The sequence below is a fragment of the Hyperolius riggenbachi genome, chromosome 2 (assembly GCF_040937935.1).
Source record: "Hyperolius riggenbachi isolate aHypRig1 chromosome 2, aHypRig1.pri, whole genome shotgun sequence".
NCBI lineage: Eukaryota > Metazoa > Chordata > Amphibia > Anura > Hyperoliidae > Hyperolius > Hyperolius riggenbachi.
Genome location: NC_090647.1, coordinates 66,464,092 through 66,484,696, shown reverse-complemented (window position 1 = coordinate 66,484,696; position 20,605 = coordinate 66,464,092). Strand labels below are relative to the sequence as shown.

The 20,605-nt window shown below is 45.6% G+C and overlaps 1 protein-coding gene across 1 annotated transcript in view; it reads left to right on the top strand.

Annotated features, from left to right (window-relative positions):
- The first annotated feature begins 211 nt into the window (after positions 1-211).
- The window catches only part of LOC137543872 (matrix metalloproteinase-20-like), a 51,857-nt gene continuing 31,463 nt past the window's right edge, over positions 212-20,605 (top strand). The window contains exons 1-2 of the mRNA XM_068264944.1: positions 212-250; positions 10,351-10,595. Of these exons, the coding sequence (XP_068121045.1) occupies positions 10,390-10,595 (206 nt within the window). The 5' untranslated portion in view covers positions 212-250; positions 10,351-10,389. The remainder of the gene's footprint in view (positions 251-10,350; positions 10,596-20,605) is intronic.

The window sequence follows — 20,605 nt, the reverse complement described above, 5'->3', positions numbered from 1 at the left end:
GTGAATCATCCTCTGTCTTCATAAACATGTCTGCAGTATAAAAAAAGAGAAACGTGTGTTTTTTTAACACCACACTTAACCTGCCGGAGCGACAGCATCACCTTTCCCGGCGTCAGGAACAGATATGAAGCGTTTGGACATCTTTTGGCTTTTATATTCCTGCTTTACATCTTGGAACTTATCATTGGCTGCGCCTGCTCTGTATGCTTTCCCGAGGACTGGTAACTGGAAGGATGTGTACGCTGCAAAGGTTGGTTGTAGCCACAGGAACAAGCTTGTCTTGTATACAAATAGTATTTAATAGTGCTAATAATGATAATAATATAGAAGAGCACACCTGAAGTGAGAGGGATAGGAGGGTGCCATCTTTATTTCATTTTAAACAATGCATATTGCCGGACTATCCTGCTGATCCTCTGCCTCTAATACCTTTAGCCGTAGACCCTGAACAAGTATGCAGATCAGGTGTTTCTCTGACTAACGTCTGATTGGATTAGTCCTATGCTTGTTTCAGGCATGTGATTCGGACACTGCTGCAGGCAGGAAGATCAGTAGGGTTTGTATATTTTAGAAGGACCAGTGTTTTTTTCATTGAGGTACCACAGCACACTTTTTGTAACACAAAACTTGTTCCAATATTATTGACACCAAAATACAAAAAACAGTGCTTCCATAAAACTTTTCTTCATAGGTTAAATCATCATAAACAACAAAGAGGTATAAACCCCCCCCCTCTTAAAGCGGATCCGAGATGAAAAACTAACTATAACAAGTTACTTGTCTATATATCTTATCTAAAGTTTAGATCGTTTACACAGCAAATCTACCTGCAAACAGTTTTAATAGAAAATGATTATTTCTTCCTGTGATACAATGACAGCAGCCATGTTGTTTGTAAACATTACACACAGGCGGGATTATCTGTATCTTGAGCAAAAAAACCTAATCCCCCCTCCTCCTCCCTCCTCCCCTCTGCCTCTGAAATCTCTGGCTAGTAACACCTCCCCCTCCTCCTGCCCAGACTGAGCTCCCATGAGCCCTTGCTACTGTCTGAAAGTGCCTTGGCTCTCTAAAAACCTGTGGGTGAGGCTTGTTTCGTTTATAGGGAATTAGAGTATTAAAACAAAAACTAAAAAGTATTTGGCTTGAGGAATGCCCTATACACTATATGATAGGAACACAATTATGCAATGAGTAAAAGTTCATCTCGGATCCACATTAATGAGATTGACTATATGAATAATCTGGCTTGACGACAGTGAGCAATAATATTATACAGTAGGCTATAATATTATTGCTCACTGTTGTCAAGCCAGTGAGAAAAAAACATTGGTCCTTCTAAATTTTAGAATATAAAATATACAAGCGTTACTAATGGGTGTAGTGGATCCCCCTATTGAGGACTTTGGTTTTTTTCCTTTTCACTAAAAAGAGCTATCCCACTATCACACTAGTGTTGGGCGAACACCTAGATGTTCGGGTTCGCGAACGTTCGCCGAACATCGCCGCGATGTTTGGGTGTTCGCGCCGAACTCCGAACATAATGGAAGTCAATGGGGACCCGAACTTTCGTGCTTTGTAAAGCTTCCTTACATGCTACATACCCCAAATTAACAGGGTATGTGCACCTTGGGAGTGGGTACAAGAGGAAAAAAAAATATTTGAAAAAGAGCTTATAGTTTTTGAGAAAATTGATTGTAAAGTTTCAAAGGAAAAACTGTCTTTTAAATGTGGAAAATGTCATGTTTCTTTGCACAGGTAACATGCTTTTTGTCGCCATGTAGTCATAAATGTAATACAGAGAAGAGGTTCCAGGAAAAGGGACCGGTAACGCTAACCCAGCACCAGCAGCAGCACACGTGATGGAACAGGAGCAGGCGCAGGAGGAGAAGGCCATGCTTTTTGAGACACAACAACCCAGGCCTTGCATGAGGACAAGAAGCGTGCAGATAGCATGCTTTTTACCGCCATGCAGTCATAAATGTAATAAAGATAAGAGGTTCAATAAACAGGGACCGGGCGTCAACGCTAACCCAGCAGCAGCAGACGTGATGGAACAGGAGGAGGCGCAGGAGGAGAAGGCCACGCTTTGTGAGACACAACAACCCAGGCCTTGCATGAGGACAAGAAGCGTGCGGATAGCATGCTTTTTACCGCCATGCAGTCATAAATGTAATAAAGATAAGAGGTTCAATAAACAGGGACCGGGCGTCAACGCTAACCCAGCAGCAGCAGACGTGATGGAACAGGAGGAGGCGCAGGAGGAGAAGGCCACGCTTTGTGAGACACAACAACCCAGGCCTTGCATGAGGACAAGAAGCGTGCGGATAGCATGCTTTTTACCGCCATGCAGTCATAAATGTAATAAAGATAAGAGGTTCAATAAACAGGGACCGGGCGTCAACGCTAACCCAGCAGCAGCAGACGTGATGGAACAGGAGGAGGCGCAGGAGGAGAAGGCCACGCTTTCAGGTGCAACTCAGGCCTTGCATGAGGACAAAAAAATGTGTGCGCAAAGCAATGCAATGAGTAGTTTTCAGGACACAATGGGCTATTCGGAGGAGCTATTCCCACCCCCACAATCTTCTACCTGTGAAAGGTCAATGGAACAGCCACAAATGTTGTGCCCGGATTCACAACCTTTTTCTGTGGAAAATGCACCTCGCACTGAAATGCAAGGCGAGGCCGAGGATGAACATGACGTCAACAACTCAACATGACGCAAAATGGGGGCGGAACAGAAAGCTGCTTTCAATGTTTTGAAGGCCTTAATTGCCTCCGGTGGCCAGTTAGATGCATCATTCATCACACCCAAATCCCAGAGCAATGTGTGCAGGAATTTGAATCGCAGGAGGTGTACCGAGATCATCTGGACAAGTGACCAAGTGACCAAGTGACAAGTGACCAAGTGAAAAGTGACAAAGTGACCAGTGACAAAGTGACAAAGTGACAAAATGACAAAGTGACAAAATGACAAAGTGACAAGTGACAAAGTGACAAGTGACAAAGTGACAAGTGACAAAGTGACAAAATGACAAAGTGACAAGTGACAAAGTGACAAAGTGACAAGTGACAAAAAGACAAAGTGACAAAGTGACCAGTGACAAAGTGACAACTGAGAGGTTGTTCTGGGGAGCTCCACTGCACTCAGTCGCATATGAGGAGAGGTCTCGTCGGGACTGCTGATCCTCCTCAGCTTGCTCAAAGCCTTGAGGGTTCCTGAAGATCCTCTGCTTGGAGTTCGCCGGGGTTCAGCTTGGTGTCGGGGTCGGCGGCGTCCTCCTCACTCCAACGTGGCAGATCTTGTGTTGAAGGAAAAAAAAAAACATTGTTAAAAGTCCAGTACCGCTTCTGAAGGACTCACCAAGAGATGCAGGAGCGCTTTAATCTAGCGCACCATCGCTCGCTGGGTGATGTCCCTCCCTACGCGCTGGAATTCTACGCTGCACATGCTAGCACGCTTTTGCGCAGTGCCGAGGCGCATTCCAGCAGCTGGCTACCAAGCTTCTGTGGATCTGATTGGGCCACCATGTTGGATCTCTCCCAAGTCCTCCAAAATTTTGAGCAATCCACGTTGCGTGACTGAGCAGTGACAACTCTACAGTCAGCATTACAATACCACTGCTGTGTTTACTGAAGAAATCAATGTTGAAGATGGAAACCGCTGGCATGATGCAAGTGGGGGATTCTGAAGATGAAAACGATCAGCGTGATGATACCAACATCAGGCAACCTGCCTCAGGAAACGCTGGTCCCAGCTATGACAAAGAACAGGACGAGGAACAGCTGGAGTTGGAGCAGGAATTGGATGCCCCCACTGCCGAGGGACAGAGCGGTGCACGTTGGACTTCCACAATTTAGCGGTAATGGCCAGCAGAAGAGGAAGAAAGTGATGCTGGTGACGAATATGGTGCATCACAACAACGCTCACAAGAACATGAAGACAGAGGAGTCTGGCAGGACTCTCTGGCACACATGGCTCAATTCATGCTAGACTGCATTGAACGTGGCCCGCGCATTATTCACTATTCATTATTCTGGAATCTGGACAACACCAATTACTGGGTTTATACCCAGTTTATACAAACACAATGTTAAAAAACTGATTGAAGAAAGTGTCAGACAGGTCAAAAATGGAACAATTCCAGCAGGCCCTTGAGGATGGAGACTTTAGAGAGGAGATTGACATCCTCCTCCTTCTCTAGCCAGTTGTACGCCGACAGACTGACTTCAGCAAACCCAGGAGGACCAGGAGGGCAGCAAAGAACACAAGCTGCTGCTAGTGCCGAAAAGGGAATGGTATTGGCAGTGTCCTTGGAGTGGGAACATTTTCTGACACCCATGCAGCAGCCCACAGAACAGCAATCGGGCAGTTCCACGTCCTCCAACACCAATCGCCTGGAGAAGATGGTCAAGGTCCTGGACTACATGTCAGATGGCGTAGCTGTGTTGAACAATCCATCTGCAGACAGACGGTGAGTGTGACAGGCAGCACAGAAGGACCATGGCAACTCACTCATAGTACCACAGTTTGATAGTGCTGCCCAAAAAATTATATGGATCCGTGGACCCGGGCACTGCGGGCAGTACTGGGAAGTGGGAACGCAGATTTTAGTACCTAAACACATGATACAACATGTTTTCCGGGGTCGGACTCTGAGGCACATACAGATGGTCCCGATCATCATCCTCATCATACAACTCTTCTACTGAGTCTGACCCACCCACCACCTCTGCCACCCCAACATCCCCAGACACAGACCCCTCATCGTCCTCAACATTAACTTGGGATGCTGGCCTGAGCCAGACCTCCTCCTCCACATCAGGCCCCATCATCTCCTCAATGGCAGCCCTCATTAATCGCTCTGGCGACGGACCGATGGACACAACGTTCTCCTCCAGGGAGGGCTGCTGCTGACCACTGGCTGCTGGGGTGGATGTTATAGCTTGCGTGGGGCGTTGGCTGTTGCTGTTGTTGGGAGTGCTGCTCACAGCGGAGGTCTCTGAGGAACTCATGGTGAGCTCATATAGTGGTTGGCGGTGAGTGGAGTATTACTGATCCCAGCAATATACACACTGACTGGCAGAGTACGCAATGCTATATAGTCTGGCTGAGCCGTGTACACAGAGTGGCAGTACACACAATGCTATATAGTCTGGCTGAGCGGTGTACACAGAGTGGCAGTAAACAATGCTATATAGTCTGGCTGAGCCGTGTACACAGAGTGGCAGTAAACAATGCTATATAGTCTGGCTGAGCGGTGTACACAGAGTGGCAGTACACACAATGCTATATAGTCTGGCTGGGCCGTGTACACAGAGTGGCAGTACACACAATGCTATATAGTCTGGCTGAGCGGTGTACACAGAGTGGCAGTACACACAATGCTATATAGTCTGGCTGAGCCGTGTACACAGAGTGGCAGTACACACAATGCTATATAGTCTGGCTGAGCGGTGTACACAGAGTGGCAGTAAACACAATGCTATATATAGCGTGGCTGAGCGAGGTACACAGTGGCAGTACACACAATGCTATATAGTCTGGCTGAGCCGTGTACACAGAGTGGCAGTAAACACAATGCTATATATAGCGTGGCTGAGCGAGGTACACAGTGGCAGTACACACAATGCTATATAGTCTGGCTGAGCCGTGTACACAGAGTGGCAGTAAACACAATGCTATATATAGTGTGGCTGAGCGAGGTACACAGTGGCAGTAAACAATGCTATATATAGTGTGGCTGAGCGAGCGGTGTACTACTGTTCCCAGCAGCGACACACAATGACTGGGGGGGACCCTGGCTAGCGTGGCTGGAGAGCGAACTACCCTGCCTGCCTACCCAAAGCTAAACCCACAGACAAATGGCGGAGATATGACGTGGTTCGGGTATTTATTTACCCGAACCACGTGACCGTTCGGCCAATCAGAGCGCGTTTGGGACCGAAGCACGTGACCCGTTCGGCCAATCACAGCGCTAGCCGAACGTTCGGGGAACGTCCGGCCATGCGCTCTTAGTTTGGCCACGTGGCCGAACGGTTTGGCCGAACACCTGATGGTGTTCGGCCGAACTCGAACATCACCCGAACAGGGTGATGTTCTGCAGAACCCGAACAGTGGCGAACACTGTTCGCCCAACACTATATCACACTAATATTATAAATGCAAAGTTTGGGTGTACATTACCTGGAATAACATATAGGATACTTTTTATCCCCATAACCAAAAAGTGGGCGGAGACAAATACAAATTTCACTGGGAAAATGTAAACTGCAGCCATTCTTACACTGTTAATGGCAGGGTTCTCAAACTTTGCACAGCTGGTCACTGGGTGATTAATATTCAGAAAAGTGGGTGGAGCCTACAAAAGCCAATCAAAATTCGCCTATTGATTTTCAAGGGGAATATTTTATTGATGCCATTCTTGCACTGTTAATGGCACAAGCCTCAAACCTGGTACAGTTGGTCATTGGGTGACTGGGGTTAAAATTCAGAAAAGGGGGTGGAGCCACAGCCAGTCAGATTTGTTTCATTTCAATGCAAATTATTGATGCAAAAGACAAAGCACGCAACTAGGTCATTCAGTAATTTATAATAGTGTGTTAGGGTTACAAAATGTGGGCGTAGCCAACACCAGCCAAATACATACACGGGCAATGCTGGGCCGTCAGCTAGTATTATATAAAGATCAGTGGGACTGCCAAGCAACTGGTATGTTTAAAAGGAAATAAATATGGCAGCCTGTATATGCCCCGGGCTTTAGGTATCCTTCAAAGCATGTTAAAAGACTGAGTAGTGCAGGGGTGCCCACACTTTTTCGGCTTGCGAGCTACTTTAAAATTTGCAGAGGCCAGGAGATCTACCAACATCCCAAATGCTAAGCACTAGGTTAGCCAGGTATATGGGCCCTCAGTGCAGGTAAGCCAGGTATATGGGCCCTCAGTGTAGGTTAGCCAGGTATATGGGCCCTCAGTGTAGGTTAGCCAGGTATATGGGCCCTCGGTGTAGGTCAGCCAGGTATATGGGCCCTCAGTGTAGGTTAGCCAGGTATATGGGCCCTCAGCGTAGGTTAGCCAGGTATATGGGCCCTCAGTGTAGGTTAGCCAGGTATATGGGCCCTCAGTGTAGGTTAGCCAGGTATATGGGCCCTCAGTGTAGGTCAGCCAGGTATATGGGCCCTCAGTGTAGGTTAGCCAGGTATATGGGCCCTCAGCGTAGGTTAGCCAGGTATATGGGCCCTCAGTGTAGGTTAGCCAGGTATATGGGCCCTCAGTGTAGGTTAGCCAGGTATATGGGCCCTCAGTGTAGGTTAGCCAGGTATATGGGCCCTCAGCAGGGCCGGGCCGAGGCAGAGGCTGGAGAGGCTCCAGCCTCAGGGTGCAGTGTAGGAGGGGGCGCAGAATTCATTCAGCTGTCATTCCTAATTGTGTTTGAAGCAGAAAGAAATAAGAAAAGGGGATACATGGCAGTGACTGCAAGCCAGATAACTAGATATTAAGGTGTTGGGGAGGTTGTGGGCCCTGTGGCGCCTCTTAGTCTAATAGCAATCAGTGTTTGATGGCTCGGGTGGCAGGGATGGAGGGGCGCACTTTGGTGTCTCAGCCTTGGGTGCTGGAGGACCTTGTCCCGGCTCTGGCCCTCAGTGTAGGTTAGCCAGGTATATGGGCCCTCAGTGTAGGTTAGCCAGGTATATGGGCCCTCAGTGTAGGTCAGCCAGGCATATGGGCTCTCAGTGTAGGTTAGCCAGGTATATGGGCCCTCAGCGTAGGTTAGCCAGGTATATGGGCCCTCAGTGTAGGTTAGCCAGGTATATGGGCCCTCAGTGTAGGTTGGGCCCTCAGTGTAGGTTAGCCAGGTATATGTACCTGCAGCATAGGTTAGCCAGGTCCTCGGGACTCCTGGAACCTCCGGCAGGCAGGCCGCTGGCCAATAAGAATGCAGGGGAGAAGACGCGGCAAGGAGAGAGGGAGGAGAGAGGTGCTACGTCATGGCTGGGGGCGGCGCCGGGCATGTTACAAGCACGCATGTTGCAGGCTGCCCGTCGCCGCCCCCAGCCATGACGTAGCGGCCACGCCGCCTCTCTTCTCCCTCTCTCCTCGCCGCGTCTTCTCCCCTGCATCCTTATTGGCCGGCAGATAAACATGATGAGCTGCTGGCCGCAAAATGTAATGAGACGTGGCCAAGAGGCCGCGATCTACCGAGAAGGCGGTCGCAATCTACCGGTAGATCGTGATCGACCTATTGGGCAGCCCTGGAGTAGTGTATGAGACGTTATTTTATTTGCACAAGCAAAAACTGACAAAGGATTAATTTATAGTAGTCTATCTCCCTTCCATGAGTTGCAACCAGGAATCAGCATTGCTATGTAGCCAGTGGCGTAGGGTGGGTGCTACAATACATGGGGCCCCCAGTGAACCTTTAATGAGGCCTCCTATTAGACTGCAGTCTACTGACAGTGAGCTTGCTTACACCCTCTCTCTCCATGATGCCTGTATGATTACTGGATATCGCTTTAAACTTTTTTCAATAAAGAATTGTTTTATCCTGGATGTGCCCAGCTGCTCTTTTCTACATTTTTGCTTGGATGGACTTCAGTTGGCTTACAGCACTCCAGTGAGCCTTTACAACAGGCCCTGTACACCTTTTTCTATAGCTAGTAGTAGTAATGCCAGAGGCATAGCTATGGGGGGCAAAGGGAGACATATGTCCCCAGGCGCAGCACTGTGAGGGGCCAAGAGAAACAGTCGCAGAGATTAAAGTGGCGATAAAAAGCGCTGTAAGGAAATTATAAACAGTGGCGTAGCAATAGGGGGTTCAGAGGTTGCGACTGCACCGGGGCTTACTAAGGGCCCTCCTTCATCTATCTTATTAGCTTTACATTGGTGCTATGCTGGTAATGAATACTTATATATGTACGTTGAATAGTAGTAATCCTTGACATACTGTTTCCTTACTCTGATTACTCCTCTGCAACTGTCTTTGGTAAGTTTTGGGGCTCAATATCAATAGAGTACTTGGGGCCCCTTGTAAAACTCCCACTGGGGCCCCAAGCACCTTAGTTACGCCACTGATTATAAATATACATTAATATTTAGAAACACTTAGTGCTGTTTTGAACTGCAAATCACAAATCACAACAGCAAACAATGCGATTTTCTCCCAAAAAAATTGGCAATTGCATTTTGTGATTTTCTCTGGCTGCTTGGCTCTGCCTGTTCAGTAAGCCAGCACCTATTCAGTAGGAGACCTTGGGCATGTCTCCCTAACACTGCTACTGCCTAGAGCGCGCCCTACTGGCTGCAGCTCTGGCGCTTTGAGTCCGCCAGGAGACAAGCGCAATATAAATGTTCTGTGTTTGTTTGTGGTTGTTGTTTGTTTGCTACAAAGACAAGGCGAAACTCAGTGGAAATGCAGCATGCAGGACATTTGCAATCAGGCAAGGTCGGTTTGCAATTGGATCAAATGGATTCCTGTGGTTTTCTTTATTTTAAGATGACCTTGCATTCATTTGCATGGGATTGGAAACTGATCGCAAAATGGGTCTAGTATTAAAAAAAGCCTTTACACTAGGGATAAATAGGGTTATCATTCTGTGTGGGGGGTTTTCTGTCCATTTTTGAAAAATACCTTTTAAAACCATGACAGTCATGTATTAAAGTGACACTGAAATGAAAAAACCTTTGTGTTATAGTAAATTGTATGTGTATTACAGATAATTGAACTTTAGAAGCAAAGAAAATAGCCTCTTATTTTTGTTTTCAGATATATAGTTTTTTTTTTTTGTTTTTGTTTTTTTTATAACATTGCAATACTCTGTCATATTTGCAATTTACAAACCATTCTCGGCTCTGTTTTATAGTTTAAAATACAGAGTTAATGATCTTTTGAACTTTCCTGCAGTAAAATATTATCTGAAGCTGTTTTTCAGCTGTGTTTCTTAGATGTATAAATTGCTTTAGAAAATAGCACTGTAGCCGACTAACTTGTTCGTAGAGCTCAGAGAAGCTCTTTTTCATAGATAACATCTGAAGTTTTTTTTTAACTTTTCCTGTACTGGAAACAATATGAGAATAATTCCTTAGTTACTCATGCTCTATTTCTTAGCTGTACTACACATGCAACTAATTATATCATATACGGTATATATTTTTCACTTTAAATGGAATGACTGCTAAAATGAGGTTAACAATATTCCTTTTCTCTGTGTCCTGTTATTGTTTGTCTGTAAAGGTTCATTCACTTCTGTAGTTCCTCCTGGTAAATACAGACCTAGCAAACAGTATACAACAACTAATGATCACAGTGCTTGACCAAGTAAAATATTGTGTTTATATTACTGTCAACTATAGGTATATCTTGATAAATATTATAGTGATAACAGTGGAACAATGGTTGCTGAAATGGTGACAGCGGATAGTGCGATGACAAGAAAGATCAAGAAAATGCAAGAGTTTTTCGGTCTACGGGTCACGGGAAAATTGGACCATTCAACTGTAGCTGTGATGAAGAAACCACGTTGTGGTATGCCGGACGTGGCCAATTACCACGTGTTCCCTGGAGAACCCAAGTGGCAAAAGAACATCTTAACCTACAGGTGATTATTATGTAAGAGGCTAAAGATGCATAAGGTTTATCATCACACTTCACACCAGTCCCTGCTTAATCAGACATTCTACCTATTAAAAAACTGAATCTGGAAAAAATGTACAAGCTTACAATTTTTCTCAGTAGTAGTCCTTTAACTGGAGGCACTCATTTATTTAAAGTGGTACTGTAATCAAATTTCATCTATAGTCTAAAGCAGGGTTTTTCAACCTGTGGTATGCGTACCACCAGTGGTACTTTGCTGTTGGCCAGGTGGTACACACCAGGTTTGTCTGCCACTTGTCATGGTCCCATCTTGTCTCCACAAAGTTCTGCTCCCCATTGCTTGCTACTCGCTGTGCTGCCCTACGACATACTTCAGACCTCAGATCAGTGGCGAAGAGACAGCCAGGCAATCGGTTCACAGTGACAGTAACAGTCGGGCTACTGCTGATCTGAGGTCTGAACTATTCTGCAGGGCAGCACAGCGAGGACCTCAGGGGCCAAAAAGGCTTCCCCATTCCTCCACAGTAGAGGGGATCCAGTGAAAGGATGCCCAAAGATCTCCTTGTCAGCAGACCCGCATACACAGTAGCAGCTCTCCGCTTTGATTCTGGTGGAAACAGCCGAGCCTGATCGGGTCCACTGTACTGCCCAGGTGCACAGGTGGTACTTCTAAATTTTCAGGTCATAAAAGTGGTACAATTAGTGAAAAGATTGAAAAGCCCTGGTCTAAAGCATTGAACACAGCATAAAATTAAGGTAAAACAGATAAAACCATCTGACTGGTTTTCAAGGGCTAAAATTAATGCTCTTTACACTTCACTTGCTAAAAAAGTAATGCTCTTTACACTACACTTGTGAACAAGTCAGAAACATTGCAGCCTGAAATATCAGTCAGCTTCAGTGAGGTGCAAATATGCATTCAAAAGACATAAGAGCAGGTTTATAGTGTTTTACATTCCTTTTTAGTGTGTTTAATGTTTCTGAAGAAAACATACTTTTTTGGGGGTGGATGTTTATACCACTTTAAATAGTTTTTTGTACTTGACGTTTTCCAAAATGGTATAAAGGTATTAAAGGACTTTTTTTTTTTTAAAAAGTACTTACATGATTATAAGAAGGACAATGGAGGTGGTAGTCTAATTTAAAGGATACCACAACTGACATGTGACATGATGAGATAGACATGTGTATGTACAGTGCCTAGCACACAAATAACTATGCTGTGTTCCTTTTTTTCTTTCTCTGCCTGAAAGAGGTAAATATCAGGTATGTAAGTGGCTGACTCAGTCCTGACTCAGACAGGAAGTGACTACAGTGTGACCCTCACTGATAAGAATTTCCCCGTTTTTTATCTCTTTCTTGATCTCAGAAGCCATTTTCTTCTAGGAAAGTGTTTTATAGTTGGAATTTCTTATCAGTGAGGGTTACACTGTAGTCACTTCCTGTCTGAGTCAGGACTGAGTCAGCCACTTACATACCTGATATTTACCTCTTTCAGGCAGAGAAAGAAAAAAAGGAACACAGCATAGTTATTTGTGTGCTAGGCACTGTACATACCCATGTCTATCTCATTATGCCACATGTCAGTTGTGGTATCCTTTAAATTGGACAGGGGCATTTTAAATCAGGTCTGGCACTTTAAATCTGCTCCATCGATGGAAAAAGGCCTATTTCTGCCAAAATCGACCAATTTACTTGATCGAGCCGGATGGAGAATATTGGTCGATCATGAAGGCTAATGTTCCTATGATTTCGATCAACACTGATTTTTGGTTTCAGAGCATGGTAGTGTGTTGGCCACTAGTCGATTGACTTTTGATCAACCACGCTGTTTTGATCACCCATTTAAGTGAATTGTTTATGGCACCAGGAGACTTCTTTAGCCAACAGCCATAATAGCAACAATCGTAGAACACCATAAGGAGTCTGATGGTCCAGTAGCCAGTTGTAGACTTTTTGCTGCCTGAGGCAAACTTGCGAGGATGCGCCAGCCCCCCACCCCCCCACCCCCCGATTTGGAATGATCGCACAGCACCAGACAATTTAATCTGCTTCATTTAATGTTCTCACATGACATGCTGCAGCTTAACATAATAGCACACTGGCTGGCTGTGAGTCTGTGACAAACACACTGCTCACCCTCAGCCACTTCATTCCTCCTCAGTCAGGACAGCAGTGCCACCTCCTCCCTTCTGCTGTGCAAGTCAAATGAAACACTGCTGCTCTCCTGCCTCCCCCCCCCCCCCCCCCCACTCACTGTCAGACTCCTCACAGAGCAGGGATGGCTGTAGTCAGCCAACTTCGCTACGCTGGAACTACGCGTAGTTCTACGCAATTACGCTTCGCAAACTACGGTTTTGAAATCAAAACATTCGCCACATTTGCATTTCGTAGACAGCGCGGTAAAATACGGAAGCTTCGCATAGTGCGAAGCGTAGTGTATGCGGACGCTTATGCCCTTATGTGGAAACATTTTCACATTAATCCGCTAAATATGCGCATGCGTGAACTATTAAATAAAACACATTCCACCTTCCAATGCTGAATTGTTTACGCATAGAAGGGCAATAATATTCCTGCGCATGCGCAATTAAAAACAATGATTCGTACGCAGAAAAATAGACGCGGTTACCGCACGCGTAGTTGACTTCGCAGTACATACGTCACCTACGCATAGCAGGCGAAGCTTCGAATAGCGGTACTACGACTACGTGTAAATATGTAAGAGTAAATTTTAAACTTCGCCTACGATGCGTAGTTGCGGACTACGATGCGTAGATTCACACTGGCGTAGTTTACGAGCAACCCTGTCACACAGCACTACAAGCTGCTTTTCCCCAATGATGACCTCTTCTTCTTGCTCTACTTTTGCTTCTCCTCCTACTCTGACTGCATGCGGTTGGTGTAAACACAGTACAAAAACGCTGCCCCTGAAATCTCTGCGCCTGATGCAAATGTTTCACCTTGCTTCATGAGAGAACCGGCCGTGCCAGTAGCACCGGGAGCCAGGATAAACTTGTAAGGTTAGGTTAACCAAATACATGATACTTTTCTGCTAAACAGCCTGCTTGGCTGTTTCATGCTGTATACAGATGCTGTTGTCTTCTCTCCTCAATCTTGCAACTGCTGTTTAGAACATTTTGCATTACAAAGTATACTTTTGCCACCTAGTGGATGACTGAAAAATAACATAATACTCTACTTTGAAGGTAAATTACGCTCTTGTTAAAGGGGAACTGAAGTAAGAGGTGTACGGAGGCTGCCATATTTATTTCCGTTTAATCCATACCAGTTGCCTGGCAGCCCTGCTGGTCTATTTCTCTGCAGTAGTATCTGAATAACACCAGAAACAAGCATGCAGCTAGTCTTGTCAGATCTCACTTTAAAGTCTGAAACACCTGATCTGCTGCATGCTTGTTCAGGGGCTATGGCTAATAGTATTAGAGGCAGAGGATCAGCAGGGCTGCCAGGCAACTGGTATTGCTTAAAAGGAAATAAACATAGCAGCCTCCATATACCTCTCTCTTCAGTTCCCCTTTAAGTCTATAGTTGGTAAGCCAGTATACCTAGAGCCAGCCAACCATTTGCAGACTAGGCCCTAGACATTGCAGAGGAATGTCTGTAGAGAGGGAATGTGATGTAACTCAACAGCAAGATTATTATAGGCCCTTAGAGTACAATAGTCCCTTGAGTCAGATCTGCACTGTTCTAAACCAATAACAAACACAACTGAAGGCATACATTTTAAAGGGGCTCCTGGAAATGTGGGTGCCAGATGAAGCTGCTAGTACAATATCGGCAATACTGTTGATATTCTACTAATGCTTTACCTAACCTTCCTCTCACACTTAAGGTGGCCACACACCATACAATGTTTTAAATATGCGCTTTGAGTCCTATGGGAGAAAAGCGCTTTACAAATGTTATTGTATTGTATTGTATTGTATAAATATCTGTTCAATTCAAGAATAGCAATCCATTTTTCTGACTGATTGTAACTTCAAAAATCTGACCAATGTACCACACACGTATGTTCAAATTTTCCCCAATCATTAATAAAATAATTGAAATCTCAGAAAAAAAATTGATTGGAGCTATACATCAAGTAATTGACAATCCATACAATTGTTGATAAAGTTGGTCTGAAATTTCCAACATGTCCAATCTCCAAAAATCAGAAAAAAACAAAACAAAATGGGAAATTCAATCTAATTTATCAGTCGAAAACAAAGAAAAGCTCTCGATTTTTCGGGAAAAATTACATCTGTTAATTGTATGGTGTGTGGCCCCACCCCCTATCTACTCTCAACACTAACCCTCCACATAATACTAATCGCCCACAACTGTGCACCACCTTCAGCTATGTGTATGGCGGCAACTCCCAAAGTACTTGCCTCGAACTGAACAGTATGCTAGTAGTTCTCAAAGCAACTTGACCGGGCAGGACCCATACAGGACGAACCTTACCATCTACATCAATAAAACTGTGACACCCAATTGGAGTTTAAAGGCCACAGCTTTAATACAGATATTAGGTAAAACAATATAACAACATTAACATTGACATGCATTAAACAATAAGAAGAAAACCGTGTAAACCGCTCTCAGACAGGTCCTGTGACAATGCTTTTCTCTTCGATTAACCTTTATGCCACTGGACCTCGCCTAGTGACGGCATTTATGCTACTGGACCTCGCCTAGTGACGGCATTTATGCCACTGGACCTCGCCTAGTGACGACATGGATAAAACATTTATGCCACTGGACCTCGGCTAGTGACGACATGGATAAAACATTTATGCCACTGGACCTCGCCAGTGACGGCATTTATGCCACTGGACCTCGCCTAGTGACGGCATTTATGCCACTGGACCTCGCCAGTGACGGCATTTATGCCACTGGACCTCGCCTAGTGACGACATGGATAAAACATTTATGCCACTGGACCTCGCCAGTGACGACATGGATAAAACATTTATGCCACTGGACCTCGCCTAGTGACGGCATTTATGCCACTGGACCTCGCCTAGTGACGACATGGATAAAACATTTATGCCACTGGACCTCGCCAGTGACGACATGGATAAAACATTTATGCCACTGGACCTCGCCAGTGACGGCATTTATGCCACTGGACCTCGCCTAGTGACGACATGGATAAAACATTTATGCCACTGGACCTCGCCTAGTGACGGCATTTATGCCACTGGACCTCGCCTAGTGACGACATGGATAAAACATTTATGCCACTGGACCTCGCCAGTGACGACATGGATAAAACATTTATGCCACTGGACCTCGCCAGTGACGGCATTTATGCCACTGGACCTCGCCTAGTGACGACATGGATAAAACATTTATGCCACTGGACCTCGCCTAGTGACGGCATTTATGCCACTGGACCTCGCCTAGTGACGACATGGATAAAACCTTTATGCCACTGGACCTCGCCAGTGACGACATGGTGCCATTAGCTAATTGATGACCCGCCCTAAAGCCATCAACCTAATGACCCACAAACCATTGTGCTACTCATTTCGATGTAGCAGAAGCCGGCATTGTCACTGACCCGCCTCCTGCTGTGACAAATCTGTTAGGATACAACAAGGGGTAGCATTGTTTTGGTATGTTCCCAACACCCGCGTGGCCGCTTGCGGATAACTGACAAGTGACACACAAAGAGGGTGGGTTAGGTGTTTGCTGTATCCTTTTTGGGCAAAGAGAGAGAACTTTCCCTGATCCTGCCTTATATCTGCCTGGGGGGGATACCTCAGGCACTCCACCTTTAATTCGCACCTGGAGCCCAATTGTGTCTGGTCAGTCTGCCCCAGGTCCCGCCCAGTCATGCCCTTCTCGTTCCCGCCCTGCTTGACCTCTCAGGTTACTTAATGGCGACACAGACAAGACACAGAACATTTATACTGCACTTTTCTCTCTGTGTTTGGGAGGGGTTTCTAATAAATACTTTAAACTTGGCTGATTAGACATTGGTTAATCAAAGCGTTATACAAAAAAGATAAATGCAAGCCCTGCCACGGAATGCCTAAACAGAGTTGAGCTTGGAAATGTTAATATGAACAAGAACATTTGCAGAAGTTCCACGTCTGTTTATTTGGCCAACACAAGTGGAGAAATGTTTAAACCAAAGCAATACAAGCAATAAGCAAAGAATCTGCAGCAAGAAAATTACATGAAACTGTGAAATTCCGTGCCTGTGGTGATGACATTTATTGGGACTTTGCAACATGTGGTTATGTTGTAACTGGAACAGCACGACACAATCTAAACGATTGCAGGTTTCTGAAAGTGAACCTAAAGCAAAAAACAAACAAACAAAAAAAAAAAAAACAGTTTAACTTACCTGGGGCTTCTACCAACCTCCTGCAGCTTTTCTGTGCCTGCACGATGCTCCAGTCCCCCGCAGCTCCGCTCTTTCAGCCAGGCGGCTTGGCGAGTTGGCGGCCACTGCACATGTGCGGCTCTGGGTGCGCGCCTCCTCAGTCGTGCTCAGTCGTGCTCCCGTGTCTGTTCTGTGCTCAGACAGCAGAGATTTTCCATACTGCGCAAAGCGCTCCTGTCCATGAGAGCACCATCCGAAGGTGCGCAGACCGGGGCTGTGTAACCGGTTGGAAGAGGGGTACTGCGAGCAAAAGGAACATTGTGGAGTGACGAGGCGGGCACAGGACGGCTGCAGGGGGCTGGTTGAACCCCCAGGTACATTAAACTGTTTTTTTTATTTCCTTTAAACAAACACAGAACATTTATATTGCGCTTTTCTCCTGGCGGACTCAAAGCACCAGAGCTGCTCTATAGGCAGTAGCAGCGTTAGGGAGACTTGCCCTGTGTTCATTAAAGTTGGGCCGAACCTCCGATTTTAGGTTCGCGAACCGGGTTCGCGAACTTCCGCGAAAGGTTCGGTTCGCGTTAAAGTTCGCGAACCGCAATAGACTTCAATGGGGATGCGAACTTTGAAAAAAAAAAAAATTATGCTGGCCACAATGATTCAATGATTTTCCAGTGATGGAAAAGATGTTTCAAGGGGTCTAACACCTGGAGGGGGCATGGCGGAGTGGGATACACGCCAAAAGTCCCCGGGAAAAATCTGGATTTGACGCAAAGCAGCGTTTTAAGGGCAGAAATCACATTGAATGCTAAATGACAGGCCTAAAGTGCTTTAAAACAGTGGCGGGTTCACTGAACACAACAGGTATGCAGTGGCGGGTTCACTGAACAGAACAGGTATGCAGTGGCGGGTTCACTGAACACAACAGGTATACAGTGGCGGGTTCACTGAACAGGTATACAGTGGGGGGTTCACTGAACAGAACAGGTATGCAGTGGCGGGTTAACTGAACAGGTATACAGTGGCGGGTTCACTGAACAGAACAGGTATGCAGTGGCGGGTTCACTGAACAGGAATACAGTGGCGGGTTCACTGAACAGGTATGCAGTGGTGGGTTCACTGAACAGGTATGCAGTGGTGGGTTCACTGAACAGGTATGCAGTGGTGGGTTCACAGAACAGGTATGCAGTGGCGGGTTCACAGAACAGGTATGCAGTGGCGGGTTCACTGAACAGGTATGCAGTGGTGGGTTCACTGAACAGGTATGCAGTGGTGGGTTCACAGAACAGGTATGCAGTGGTGGGTTCACAGAACAGGTATACAGTGGCGGGTTCACTGAACAGAACAGGTATGCAGTGCCGGGTTCACTGAAACACAACAGGTATGCAGTGGCGGGTTCACTGAACAGGTATGCAGTGGTGGGTTCACTGAACAGGTATGCAGTGGTGGGTTCACAGAACAGGATTGCAGTGGCGGGTTCACAGAACAGGTATGCAGTGGCGGGTTCACTGAACAGGTATGCAGTGGCGGGTTCACTGAACAGGTATGCAGTGGTGGGTTCACTGAACAGGTATGCAGTGGTGGGTTCACAGAACAGGTATGCAGTGGTGGGTTCACAGAACAGGTATGCAGTGGCGGGTTCACAGAACAGGTATGCAGTGGCGGGTTCACTGAACAGGTATGCAGTGGTGGGTTCACTGAACAGGTATGCAGTGGTGGGTTCACAGAACAGGTATGCAGTGGTGGGTTCACAGAACAGGTATGCAGTGGCAGGTTCACTGAACAGGTATGCAGTGGTGGGTTCACAGAACAGGTATGCAGTGGCAGGTTCACTGAACAGAACAGGTATGCAGCCAGGAACAAGCTAAGCCTAACTAATCTTTCCCTATGAGAGACAGTCTGCAAGACTCGCCCTACTCTCACTAACGCAGGCACACGAGTGACCGTAATGGCCGCCGCTGCCTGCCTTTTATAAGGGGGGGAGTGGCTCCAGGGGCTAGTGTAGCCTAATTGGCTACACTGGGCCTGCTGACTGTGATGTAGAGGGTCAAAGTTGACCCTCATGGGTGCATTATGGGGCGAACCGAACTTCCGCAAAAGTTCGCATGCGGGACGCGAACGCGAACCACTGAAGTTCGCATAGAACTGTTCGCAGGCGAACCGTTCGGCCCAACTCTAGTGTTCATTGACAAAAGTGAACATTACACATACAGGCAAAATAAAACTCTTTTATAAAAAAAAAGTGACATTTAAAAAAAAAAAAAAACTTAAATAGTTACGTTAGGGACTCAACTTTATTAATATGTATGTCATGAGGGTATATTAGTGTTATTTTTGAAAAAAAAAAGGGCTTGTAATTAGTGTTGGGCCCTTAAAAAAACCCTTAATTTCTAAATAAAATATTGACGCCATATGTGTTAGGGACAAAATTTAAATGGATTAATAACCGGGACAAATGGACAAATATAATATGTGGATTTTAATTACAGTAGCATGTATTTTAAAACTATAAAGACTGAAAACTGAGAAATAATGAATTTTTGTTCAATTTTTGTTTTCTTATTATTTAAATGCATTTAGGATAAAATAATTCTTAGCATAATGTACCACCCAAAAAAGCCAAATTGGTGGCGAAAAAAAAAATATAGATAATTTTGTTGTGATAAGTAGTGATAAGTAGTGATAAATTTATTGGCGAATGAATTGAAGGAGCGCTGAAAGGTGAAAATTGCGCTGGTCTTCAAAGGGAAAACCCCCTCAGTGGTCAACATGTTAATAGTAGAGGATGTGTGCTATTAAAATGATAATTTTCAGTAGCATTGATGGTTGGATCACCTGCTTTGATTTCTAATTAGTTTATGTAATAAGCAACAAACCTGTTACTCTTTGCAATGTGATCAGCTGGGCTACTCTCTGAGTTTGAGACCCTAATTAACTTTTTCTTCTGAGTTTTCTCCTAGATCACTTTTCATCTCTTTAAAATTGTTTTCTTGCATGCTGGTGGCTTAAAAGGCATTTTATTGACAAGTTGCGAAAGTATCACCCAGGTGAAAACTCAGGAGAAAAAGTAAATTTCATATGAACCTGAGAATCTGTGATGAGTCATGACTGGCTGAGAATGCTGCGGATAGGTGTTCTGATAACACGTCAGGCATGCGGCCCCATGTGTGTCCCAATTATTTCCCACCTTGATTATTGTAGAGATGGTTGATGATGAGGTGCTAAAAAGTGCAGGATTCAAAAGTAGGCAAACTAGGCACAAGCCTAGAGGCACCAGTGTGTTGAGAGGTAGTTGTCAGTCACAGATTCACAGACACCATCCTGGACCTGTGCAGATGTCACCACTCACGGAGCATAAGTTCCATCCAGCCCACTAATCCAGCTTCCTGCACTTCCTTGGTGGGCTGGTCATTGCCAAAGGAGAATAGAGAGTGGAGAGTGGAGTTTAGAGTACCAGGCAGGGCCGGGCCGAGGCATAGGCTGGAGAGGCTCCAGCCTCAGGGCGCAGTGTAGGAGGGGGCGCACAATTCATTCAGCTGTCATTCCTAATTGTGTATTAAGCAGAAAGAAATAAGAAAAGGGGATACATAGCAGTGACTGCAAGCCAGATAACTAGATATTAAGGTGTTGGGGAGGTTGTGGGCCCTGTGGCCCTCTTAGTCTAATAGCAA